Below are 13,016 nucleotides of genomic sequence, written 5' to 3' on the forward strand. Positions count from 1 at the left end.
GTGATACAGCCGTACCTTTTATGCACTGCCATTAAGCCAAAGATCACTTTGTGATTCTACATAAAACAGGGAAAATTCCACCAATGTAAGAGGGAATGTTTTCTTTTCTAAACTCTGCTGTAGCCTCCCAACAGCTCATAATTCAGGAGATCATTTAAAATCAACACATCATCAGAGACTTCATATTAACAGGTATTTAAGTGGCAGCCTAAGCATACCTAGACGTATCACAGTGCACCTACACAATGCAGCTGAGCTAATCCAACAGCTACTGATGCTAAGAGGGAAGATTCCCAGCTCCTCCCTACCTCATGGCAGTGGTGTGTCCCCAGCCCAGAGCCCAGTAATCCAAGCAAAACCCTGAAGAGCTCTCTGCTGGGCCAGACTGTGCATGGGGAAGGTGACAAGTGAGCAGAGGGACAGGACCTCTCTCCTGAGAGCCATCTGCTGGATGGGCTCAGCTGCACCCTGTAACTCTCCCCATCTGGGACCCATTACATCACATCACACTTTGACAAGAGGATACACCTCCCTCAAAAAGTGTGGTTGGCCACATGGGCTGCCTTTATTGTGTGTCAAAACTAATCAGCGTTAAACTTTGCAAGCAGAACAAAAGCTACAAAATGCCAGCAAATTAAAAACTGTCTTCTCTTTTCACACTAGAGCTACATAACTGAACGTGCACATGGGGAAATCACCGCAGGAACACTGAAAAGAAAACTGTAAATATTTGAAGTAGAGAATGAAATGTGGACGTTATAAAGATTACTTGGGAAACACTGCTACCAGCAAGCTAGGCAAATATTAACTGTTAGAGGCTGGTGTGGGTATTTGGTGATGCAGACTGCATGAGACGCAGCCAAACGGCAGGAGGTTAGCTTTACAAATTAGAAGAGGCAGATGAGTTTCCCTGCAAGGCAAACATCTTTCCTAAAACCTCCTTCCCTTGGTAAAGGTTGCACCAAACTGGACTGCTTTGCTGGCTGGACCTAAATTTCATTTATTCCTACAAAGTAGATTCATTACTACAAGCTAGTAAGTAACTTTCAGAAAACCTTTCATTAGAAACATAGTAAATAATGTCCTGTTTCTTCCATCAGCCCTAGTTTTAGTGGTCTGTCTTTTACCTCTATAAAAATCATTAAAAATAAATACATCAGTGTAGGTTTTGCTAAGCAATCCTCACTGACAGTTTAAAGTCAATTTTAATTCATTTTTATCAGTATTTTTGGATATTTTTTATCCATTATTTTAGGATATTTTAGGATACCATCCTAATTTTATGCCTGGTAAAACCCAAGTTTTTGGAAGTCCTGAGCATCCTCTGCCTGTGGTAAGGAGGCAGCGTGGCTGGACGGCCGCTCCAGGAGCAGGCATCTGCCTGGGCACCTAGGGAACGTGCTGTCGGATGCCCGGGATCCAGGCTCGTTGCTCATTGCTGAGCAGAACCTTGGCTAGAAGATGGTGGGTGAGGAACCCATGGCTACAACCAGCTTCAGGGGCCACTATTTACATTACAGCATAGAAGCTGCTGATCTGTTCAGATCTGCTTTGTAAACAATACCTTTGGAAATCAGATAATTTATTTACACGTCTATATAAGATTTATTTTCCTGTATTTAAAAATATCTTTTACTTTGAGGACCATTACCAAACACAGATTATAAAGAGGTAAAGCATAAAAATGCGTATTGCTTCACGAAAATTCTTTCACCCAGGAAAAAGGCCCTTACGTGTTGTCAGGGGAGGCAAGGATATTAATTTGCCTCACTCTTCATGTAGTGGGAAGAGAGCACACACATTAAGGATATGAGGCTGAAATAGGCTGTAAATTACATATACATGAAATTATTACCAAACAAAAACTCCTGTGTATAGAGGACAGTAAACACAGCTTGTAAATAAGTACTTAATTAGTTCATAAAGCATAACCCAAATGACTGCACACCGCTCTCTCATTAACTTCCAGAATTTAACCTAAGCCTCTTTTAACAATAGTTGAGTAACGGAACAACCGTATCGCTGTTGCGTGCCAAAATGAAACTTGGCTTGAAAACGTTAATGGAACAGAATTGAAACACTGTTTGACTGTTCCTGCAAATGACATCTAACAAACAAACTGTGAATGAACAGAAAAGCACAAGCGCTGTAAAAAGCTGCTTAGTTCTCTTGGAATACTGGATTTTCTGCAAGACAGTGGGTCAATTCAAAACTCTGGGTCTTGGTTTCATTAATAAGGATGAGTCCAACCCCTCTTCACACAGCAGCTGAATTGAACCCTCTGCGCCCTTCTCTAAGACAAACTGTGGCTTTACTAGAAGTATCTCACTGCACATAGATAATACACTGAAACAGATGCTTTTCTTCTTTTCAGCACGGCCTAAATTGCACCTATTTGTTTCAGGAAATTATTAAAGATAAGAGATCCAAGCAACTGAAAGTTGTGCTTTCAAATGTGCATGAAAAGTGCACACACCAAAAGGGCCTCCACAATCCCTAGCTCAGATTCTCCAAATTTCTACCTGCTCCTTTCAACAGGAAAGCAAGTTAATTTAACGCAGTTCATTGCATAGGGCACAAAATGACCAACCAACCTGCGGTATCAGAAAGCTCCAGGCTCTCATCCAGCACAACTGCTGAAATGTTTGTTTCAAAGCAGAAATTATCATGAATATAATGAATATATGTGTTCAGATGTCTGTGTAATGAATACACATTGGTGTGAAAACAATTACATAGTACTTTTACAGCACTGCATCTCCGTGTACTTCAGTAGGACATCCTGGTTTATATCAACAGAAGAAAAATCATAGTCGATCTCCTGTTGTTCTTAGATCAGTAAGTCTAAAATTATGTTGCTGCATAGGAAAAGAAAGTACACAGAGGCTGTCCCAAAATCACAGCTCCTGAACTGAAGGCAGTGAATGAATTAAATCTTATTAGATGTCCTACAGTGATTCAGCATTTATAGAGGGTGATGAAGAAGGCTGGGTAAATCTCAAAGAATTCAAAGCATGGTGGAATACTGTAAAGAGACTTTCATCAGGCTATTGTAGTTCACAAACTATTTTGGGATAACTTTGGTTTATTTTTCTGGGATACTTCAATCAAAGCAAAACATGCATTTCTATTTAAAGTTTCTGTTTAGAAATCAGGTTGGCACAGATTGGTGCTACATAAGAAAAACAAAGACTTCATTTTTTTCTTCTGTCCCTCCCTGCTTATTTTATAATTCTTCTGCCCTGAGCAAGTTTCAAGTCAGCACAGTAAGCACATACAATACATCAAAAATCCCAACTAAAGACAAGCTAAGTATTTGTGAGATGCATCAGTAAAAGAAGCACTGTAAAGTTTTTAACATTGAGCAAAGCAGGGCCCAGTCCCTCAAGTGAATTTTGAAGTGTGCTATAATACAAATAGTAATAAAGAGGCTGCAGTTTTGCTAGTCTCAGTGTGGAGTGGGTTACCTACTGATACAGCTGGCAGGATTTTCAGGGAAAGTCAAGTGGTTCCCTGAATCTCTAATTAAACCAATGCACAACAGGAGAATTATCTGCATATTTTGGCAAGTCATTGGCAAAGTCATTCATGCAGTTTGAAGGAGTTACCAGCATTGCAAAGTTTGTTAGTATCTGCTATGCAAAAGACAGCCCACTTCATCACAACATGGCTCCATCCCACTGAACCATAAATCATCGCGGCTGAACTCGTCCCCAGGCGCACCCTCTGCGGCGCCATGCACTGCACCATACGGCTGGCTGAGCACCGCATCCCCAGGCTCCCTGAGAACGTACCCCTGGCGGACATCGCACAGTTTCCACCTCTGGCTACCATCAACCTCAAACGGATCTGACCCAGCTACAGCGGCCATCAGAGGGCATATCTCATCATTTGGAGAGGGCACAATACAAGATGCAGTTTATGCATCTGGCTTTTCAGTCACCTCAAATTGCTGATCCATCCAACCCAATTAGACAGCTTTTTGATCACCCAACATCCTTATGTAACTACTGTTGCAGAAACTACCGATGGCTACGTGCTCTCGGGCGGAGCAGGGACCACATGTGGATCTCTGCCAGAGCGATAGTGGAGGAGCTGGAGAGCATCAATGTCTTCCCCATGGGATGGCAGAGCTCCTGGCAAGCCATTGTTTGAGCCCAGCCCGAGATGCAGCTCATTCATCAGATCATAATTATCTGCAGCAAAGCCTCAGTGCCTGGTGGGCATCCAGTGATTGTCTATTTCTGTAAGAAACGGCTGTTTTGAATTACAGAATAGGAACCAGAAATGTCATGGTGGATACTGAGCACAAAGTTTTGTAATCTGACACTCCCAAAAGTGTTCCCCTCTCACTTTATTTTTCTGTGTTCCCACTTCAAACGCCACTATCCTCTTTATTCTCATCGCCTCCTTTATGCTTTTGAAGATCCCAAACTAACATTTCTAACATTCTCAAAGCTTCATTTTAATCCCACAGGAATAACATTACATCAATTTCTCGTGAGATAAACTATGGTCACATATAAAGTCATCAGGCAAAATCCAGGGCTCTCAGTCTCCCTTTCTAGTCCTTACAAGGCATTTCCTCATTTCCTCAGAGAAGAACTCTTTTTTTCTGAAATCTTTGTTGAGCGTCACAAGGAAAAAAGAATAACGAAAGCACACCCTACACATGAAACCTAAAAGGTCAAACTGTGATCTCAGGTTTGGAAAACATCTATCATTCTGCTCAAAACCACAGGCAACAGGCAGTTTTAGAAGAGCTTGGCAACGTACATCCTGAAGCGGAGATAAGAATCTGGCATTTTGTATGCAAATATGGGTCCGAGTCCTGATTTACCTTCCGTGGTGTGAGAGTCAGTAGATGTTACCAAGTCCAAGTTAGCTGCTTCTGATCAAAATGAAAAACATTCCCCAAAGCAGATGTGTTGGCAATACACGGGGTAGCTTCATGTTACGGGTCTCTATCTCATCTTCGACTGTAACTTTGGCTTTAGAAAGGTCATAGACTTTGTTTTCTGACTTCATGACTAATTTATTTTTCTTAGTTCCTCCCTAAGGCTCTTGGAACTCCTTATTCTTGCCCACAAACCACTGCTCTGAGAAGTTTCTCTAAACACTGTAAATTACCTTTGCACCAAATGACTCAGTATTTTTCTGAATTACTGTCTCAAGACCACTTTAATAAAATCAACTATCGTATCATAAAATAATCAAGCAGATTCATTTATTATAGTACTACAAGGGATAAGGGCATGGTTTCAATGTAATAAATATGATGACCTCTTCAAATCTAAGTGGTTTGGTTAAGAAAAGCATCCAAAATTTGAAAGCTGATACTAATTACCCATACTCCATCACACAAACCACACTGTCACAACTCAAAAGTTCCTGACTGCAACCTTTACAGCTAAAGTTCATGTTGATATTTGGAGTAAAGGAAAAAATATCTGTAACTACCATCTACTTCAAGGATGGTACCAAAACCTGTGTGATGCTCTGTGCTATGTCCAACAGGGCATTAAGGCACATTCCAGCTAATAATAATGAGCAATGCTCACCTAATTGACACTGGAAATAATACCCCTGTGAAAACGAGTAAAACCTGTAAGAGTTCAGAGAGGGCGTTCTGCAAGACCTCCTCAAAACCCAATCACAAGTACAACATCCACTGTAGTGTGGCAATTAAGATAATGAACAGAAATAATCTCATGAGGCCTCTTTAGAAACTGTTCTTCTCACTAGCCACAGCTACTGGTTTATAATGAACAGTCAAAACATGGAATTAACTCGCATGCATATATTGAAGTTTTCAAACAAGCTGCGATTCAACTATTGACAGCTGAAGTCGCTCAGATGAATAGACCTGGATTTGCATTTGTTATTTGTGGAACTTCTTAGAGTTCCTTCAGATCTGAAGTGTACATATCGAAATGAACTGAATTGAAATAATGAGTATCAGTGCTTATGAATTACTTAGGTTTTTTTAAATGCAGTCAATTCTATATTACAAATATTCTTCCCGTCTAAAAAAAATGCTTTTTATTTTAAGAAGCATGATTCTGAATACAGGGTGCACCATTACTTCAAAGTATTCAATCATCACTTTCTTTTTAACAGCTTGAATTAGACATGCTTTCAGGTTTTCATCCAACTGCCAGTTAGAAACCGATGGCATTTCTGCCCTTTCCTCTCATTAGGGACTTGCTGCTCTGTACCTGCAAATCTTCATCCCTCATCAGCCAGAGATACGAAAGCAGAAATCTCATCTATAATAGTAGTATCATGTTCAACCTATTAAAGAGGATGGATAACATATTCAAAAGTGCCTCAGGGCCACAATTTCAAAGATATGTAGTGCTGAAAGATGCAGGTGAAAGACTCCGGGGACTTTCCAAAGCCCCCAGCTGCATAACTCCCATTGACTTCAATTATTCCAATGAAAAGTTGTTTAATGTATTTGTTCTGTTCACTTAAAGTCCGGGAGGGCATAATCCCATGGGCTAATTTTTAAAACTGATTCTCACTGATTTCAAAGGCAGGTAAATGACTAAATACTCAGATAAATCTAGCCCAAAGTGAGGCATAAATCCTATTTAGAGTCTATCTCTGTTTGAAAGAATGGCAGTTAGGCACCTGTCTCCTTTGAGGAGATGGGTTTAGCATCGCAAACATTTTGGCCATATATCCATTACACAGATGTAACAGAGGCCAACCTCTAAATACTGCAATATCACATCTTTTACAGTGAAGGGATGGAAAGGAAATTAAAGACTTTTTCCCCTGAAAATTGTCCAAAAAATCAAAAAAGTTACATACTTTTGTAGACTTATTCCAAAAAAATGCAAGGATGACTAGTGCCAGCATTTGAAAACGAGGTAGTTGAGGAGTTGAGGAATATTGTGGAGGAAGAAAGAAAAAGTATACAAGAAAAAGCTAAAACAGGGACCTCAATGGGGAAAAAAAACCACAATACGAAGAGGGGCATGGAAGTTGAAGACTTGAAGTCAAGACAGATAGAGCCAGTATGTTCAAAACCATTTGCAATTAAGCTTATTTCATGAGACTTTGCTATTTGGAATGACCGAAATATTGGAAGATCACTTAATCTGCTTCTGCCTCTTTGGGAAGTCTGTTTTGAAGATATCCATCCTGGATGTGACCCTAAACACAGGATTGTAGAGGCTGAAATATTCACCCTAATCAGTAACGCAGGCTCAGCCAGATAAATGTACTGGTGAGTCTCAGGTCTGCTGCTCTTCCACAGCAAGCAGCAAATGTCCTGCTTCATCCTGGAAACCATTTTTAAAAGGACTACAAAATGACCAGAGAATTTCAGCCCCAGGGCTGGCTACTACCAGAACCCACTTTAGAATTGTTTAGGTTGGAAAAGACCTTTAAGATCGAGTCCAAACGTTAACCCAACACTGCCAAGTCTCACTAAACCATGTATCCAGGTGCCACATCTAAGCATCTTTTAAATACCTCCAGGGATGGTGACTCCACCACCTCTCTGGGCAGCCTGTTCCAACGCTTGACAACTCTTCTGATGAAGAAATTTTTCTTCATCTCCAATCTAAACCTCCCCAGCACAACTTGAGGCTGATTCCTCTTGTCCTGTCACTTGTCACCTGGAAGAAGGGACCGACCCTCCCTGCCTACACCCCCCTGTCAGGCAGCTGTGGGGAGCGAGAAGGTCCCCCCTGAGCCTCCTCTTCTGCAGGCTGAGCACCCCCAGCTCCCCCCGCCGCCCCCCATCAGGCTGGTGCCCCAGCCCCTTCCCCAGCCCCCTGCCCGTCCCTGGACACGCTCCAGCCCCACACAACCAGCCCCAGCCCCTGGGCCCGGCCTGCCCAGCCCCCTGCAGAGCCCCCTGCCCCCCGGCACATCGACGCTGCCCCCAGCCCGGTGCCACCCGCAGCCACACTGAGGGGCACTGGCTGCCCTCGCCCGGGGCACTGACAGAGACGCGGGACAGGGCTGGCCCCAGCCTGAGCCAGGGAACACCCGTGTGCCCAGCACCAGCAGGATGTGACTCCATCCCCCGGCCGCTCACCCGGGGACAGCGCCCGGCCCGGCCACTTAGCTCAATAATGTGCATTCAGCACCCTGCTCCTCCTCCCAAAGCATCCTGCAGTGAAATCCTTTTGCCTCCCAAGCAACAAGATAATTCTCCAATGCCACTTCTAGACTTGTACTTTTCTAATATTTCCCAAACACTTGTATGAGCAGACAAAATCCCTGGGTTTTTTAGCTGCCTTCTTGTTGAAATTAAATTACCTTCCATGCTCTTGAGTAAACTACAGAGCGGCAAGATACGGCCCAAATATCTCTCCTCTGTTGCAATGCTCCTGCATGCTATAAATATAAAGTTAATTTGTGCAATGTGTGGGATCACGCTTGGAAATGAAAAGCACTGTGCAAGCTAATATCCTTCCCAGGAAAAAACACAGCATGACGTACAAAAGAAAATGGTGCAAGCAAGAGGCAGCCGAGGGTCTCTAAAACGAAAACAATGGCATATTTTCCAAAGATTGACTGAATGTCCTAATGGTGCTGACCAGAGGAAAGAGAGGATGTCAAGAGAAACCAGAGGTTTTGTATGAGGAAATGACTGGAGGATGAAAAGGGGGTGGCAAGAGGCCGAGCTCACTGAGGTGAAACGGCTGGCGTACAGTCAGGCGATACATGGCTGCAGCCCAAAGTGTTAAAAATCCTCTGGCATCTATCACCATTCGTTTGGGAGTGACTTCATTTCCAAACTTTGGGATAAATATTAGCACAGCTATTCAAGATAGCCAGGACACCCAGCCCCTGTTTTTTCTAACTTTATGGCTTTTAGGTGTGGACTGTAACACATCACTTCAGCAGCACAAAACAGATTTTACTGAATAAGTCATTGCGTTGGGCTTGAAAAAAAATATTGTTTTGATTGGTTTGGTGGTAGGGTTCCACCCAAGATCCCTGGGAAAAGTTCATTAAGGACAACTGCTCACACCACCACACAATGAAACCAAGGGCAGTGGGGAGAAGCAGCCATGCTGGCAGTTCCTTCTGGGGAAGTGATACCGTGCCTCCAGGAGCTTGGGCATAAAGGAGGATTCACCTGGGATTTATTTCATTTTTGGAAACACAGAAATTCACCTATTTGAACACCCTCTTATCTTTAGTAAATATTTCCACTACTATTTTATTTACTTACTATGCATTCTGTGACTTTATGCTTACTACCTTGTTGCCGTACGAAGCTAACTGATTTTATGCTTAATGCCTTGTTACTGTACAAAGCTAATTGATTACAACCATAAAACCAGCAGGGTATGCACAATCGGATGGTTATGGTAGGATCTTCCACCAGATTTAAAAAGACAGCTGGAATTTTTTGTAGCTATCTCTTCTTTTTCAGCTACTCTTGGACCTATGCATCTCATTAGCAACATACTGCATACATGTGTTCCCAAACAACTAGAGATCCTGAGGCTTTTTATATTGGGCCCATTTCCTACCAAAAAAACCCCAAAAAACACGCCCAAAAAAACCCAAACAAACAAACAAAAAACCAAACCCGAACAACTATGCAAGGAGGTAGAAAGGAGCACAATGGAAGAGTCACTGTGTGAATTTCAGCAAAGGAGATCAAAGCAATAGTCTACCCTGAAATACACCTTACATCCATCTAGTAATGAGGGTAAGAGCTGCAGGAGCGGCCAGCTGGAGTTATTCTGCTGAGAGGAAGAAGTTCTGTGTTGTGATGTCCTTCGACACAATACAGGTTCCCAGCATTGCCTGGTATCTGCAGTAACCAACCCCTCTTGCCTTTCTATATTGGAGCAGTGCTTGGACAGCTGGAAACAGAACTGGTTACCATCACCCATCCCTCCCCTGAAACAGGGACTCCAGAAACCAGCTGAGTTTTGCCAGAAAGAACAGGACAACACTGATGGCAGCTGAAGACTATCCAGAGCCTCCTGAAGAGGCCTTGGGGATTTCAAACAGCACCTCATATTTGGACACAAGGCAAGGGACACATCCTCAGTCCCCAAAAGACACGTTTCTATCTCAGATCTCCCAACAGATCAACTGCTAGCCCTGTGGGTACGGTTACACAGGCTGCACTTTCTAAACCACTTGCAGAGACAGCATGCTTAAAAGTTGTCATTTCTCACAATTTGTGTGCTGGATGGTTTGCTAAAATTAGAAAAAAGTATATTCCAGAGCTGGAACATTTAGGGCTTCTTTGTCATTACTGTATAGTTTAACTCTTAAAAATAGATTTAAGTGACATGATAAGTAAAGAGTCCTGTTTAATCTATTTCAGCCCATTTGCCACATTCCTGGTTTGGCCTGTTTGGCTTGTTAATTTAGAGATGTATAAAACCATCTGTTTCACTGTAGACTTTGTTTTAAGCCTCAGAGGAAACAAACCACACAAATAAATGAAATTCACTATGTCATTTCTGTTAGAATATATGTATTTACAGCCATCAGACCAGGCACTAAGTACCCTATAACTCTAATGTTAGCAAAGGTTTTTAACTATTTACAATACTGTTATAAAAAATCAGTGCAACTGAATTTATATCACACCAGGGATTTTCTTAAATTGTATTCCACCTCTCATTTAAAGTGAAAAACAGTGACATTCCACACATTGGTAGAGAATGTAATAAAGAAAGAAAAAAAACAACCTTTATAATTAAAAAAAATATATCTTGGAAAAAAATACATCCCAGGCAAATGTACCTAACAGCCTGGATTTCTGTCCATCTATCTGCCTCTATGGTTTGTAATGCCGAGAATTCACCTACAGACGCCCATCCTCTTGACATGACTGTAAATTGCAGCAGTCATACTCTATTTGTTAAAAACAGAGCAGACCCACAATTTTTTACTCAACGATATTTCACTAAGAACACACATTCACTGAACCTAAAGACTTTACAGAAGCGTGTTTTGCTCAGAAAAGACTCCTGCTCCAGACGAGAATGAGAAGGAAGAAAGCCATCCCTGAATCAGTTGCCTATGAAGGGAGCTACCACTCGCTTCTATTTTTTGGCCAGAAGAATAAAACATATTTTGATTTTTATTTATAATATAGCTGATTTTAAAAAACTTGATTGTTTTCCCGTAAAATAGAGTCCTTGGTTACTGACCAGGGTACTACAGGGCTGCTGGGGCTGCTGCATTGATATTTAGAATGAAAAAATGGTTCTTTCAAATATGACGTTCTCTAGTCTCCTTTCATCATTACTACACTATATAGTCTGTTGCACAGACTATGGTTCTGAAGATTAAATATTTAACTAAGGAAACCTAAAGATGTCAGTCATGGAGTAACTACTAAATCAATTTAAGAAAGTTCAGTGGTATACGGCATAACATTTTACTGCAGGGTGAACAAGGAGTAGGGAGGTGGCCTGGGACCCAAAGTGGTTGTTGAGGAATCAAAGAATTTGACTGAATAGTTTTAAAAATGTATAAACCAATCAAAGTTCCTAATAGAACCTTATTTGAAGACAGGTCTCCAAACCATGGTTTTCAGCAGGGAGCTTAGGTTAAGGGAATATACAGCTAAAGCACAATAACTTCCAAGAACCTGAGCCCCTGACCCTGTGTCCCCATCCACCAAAGCACACAAGCAGGACTTTGAACATTTTAAGAGTCCCACAGTCATATTCTTCCTTGGCTCCTTTCCCTTCTTTCCTTTCTCCCCTTTCAGCTTTTCTGAAAGTGGCCTGGATTTTCCTCCACGAGTTATTTTATCTTCTGCCATGAGAAAAATCTGTTATGTCTTATTCAAATGGCTAAACCAACCTACATTCGCTGTCCTTTCAGTCCCTTCCCACAGTGCAGTTAACGAGGTGGTACTCACAATATTCATCAGGGTCAGCAGGTACTTCTGAACATGTTCTTTCCCATGGAACTGAACAACTGAGTCATCAACCCCCAGAAGGACTTCGATGTTGTAATCATCCTCCGTTGCATGCCTTCGATAGCGCTGCCTCGATCGATGCACCTGGTCTTCAATAAAGCTCAACGCACTGTCGAGACTATCCAAATTAGTGAGGTTAGCTGAAATTAAACAGACAAATGAGTTATCAACCAAGAGAGGTTCAGGCTCAGGTCTCAGCTAAACTGGTATAAATTTGAAGTGGCAGCATTTGTTAAGTTCTGTGTGTTATATAACAGCATTAGTTCCACTTAATGTCAATTAAAAATTACCTAAATGAGACAGAACTCTGACACAAAATATTTTTACTTCACAAAGTAAAGCAATACTTTCTACAAAGTGATATTGTGTAATAAATGCAAGGCCAAAAGGAGAGCAAGTCATACCAATGCCTTGATGAGAAGAATGGAGCTATCTGCAGTACAATACTTACTGCTTAAAAGTACTTTTAACAAAAGTACACCATTCAGGGGCCTTGTGCTACCAAGGATATCCTTCATATTTGAACAATTAAAGATAGACACCATACTTCAAAATCTGATCTTACTGCCCACAGAATCCCATTTCACAGCAAGTGCAGTTGCCAGTATAACCTTTCTCTATCCAGGCAGGTACTAACAAATTAATCCCTCCCACTGCAACACATCCGCTCCTTTCCTTGATACACACACATGCATTTCAACAGTAGTGACATGCATCCTCTTTATCATTACAACTCAGGAACACATTTTAGATACGCCACATTCACCATTTTTTTAACAGCTTTCATCCTTCATTCCCAATTTGCCGTGTCACTTTGCATTATTGTATGTCAAAGACCAATCCATCAGGCACAACAGCGGCCAACTTTATTACTAACGATTTCTAACAGTCCCTGTGATATGAAAAGCACGTTTTCTGACAGGATGGGATAGAGTTAATGTGGCACCTACCTACTAAAAATTAACATGAAAATATGGAATCTTGACATTTCACCCTACAGAATAACAATGGTTAGCATTAATATTAGTATTATAATTTGCATTACAAGAGCCCTGGAAGCCCCACCGAGAACCTCTTGATTTCT

The 13,016-nt window shown here is 41.6% G+C and overlaps 1 protein-coding gene across 2 annotated transcripts in view; it reads right to left on the reverse strand.

Annotated features, from left to right (window-relative positions):
* The window catches only part of ADAMTS2 (ADAM metallopeptidase with thrombospondin type 1 motif 2), a 261,540-nt gene that overhangs the window by 49,825 nt on the left and 198,699 nt on the right, over window positions 1-13,016 (reverse strand). For both annotated transcript variants that reach the window (XM_040602875.1, XM_040602874.1), the window contains one exon: window positions 11,873-12,072. In XM_040602875.1, coding sequence (XP_040458809.1) covers window positions 11,873-12,072 — 200 coding nt within the window. The remainder of the gene's footprint in view (window positions 1-11,872; window positions 12,073-13,016) is intronic.

The sequence above is a fragment of the Falco naumanni genome, chromosome 8, assembly GCF_017639655.2.
Source record: "Falco naumanni isolate bFalNau1 chromosome 8, bFalNau1.pat, whole genome shotgun sequence".
Lineage (NCBI taxonomy): Eukaryota > Metazoa > Chordata > Aves > Falconiformes > Falconidae > Falco > Falco naumanni.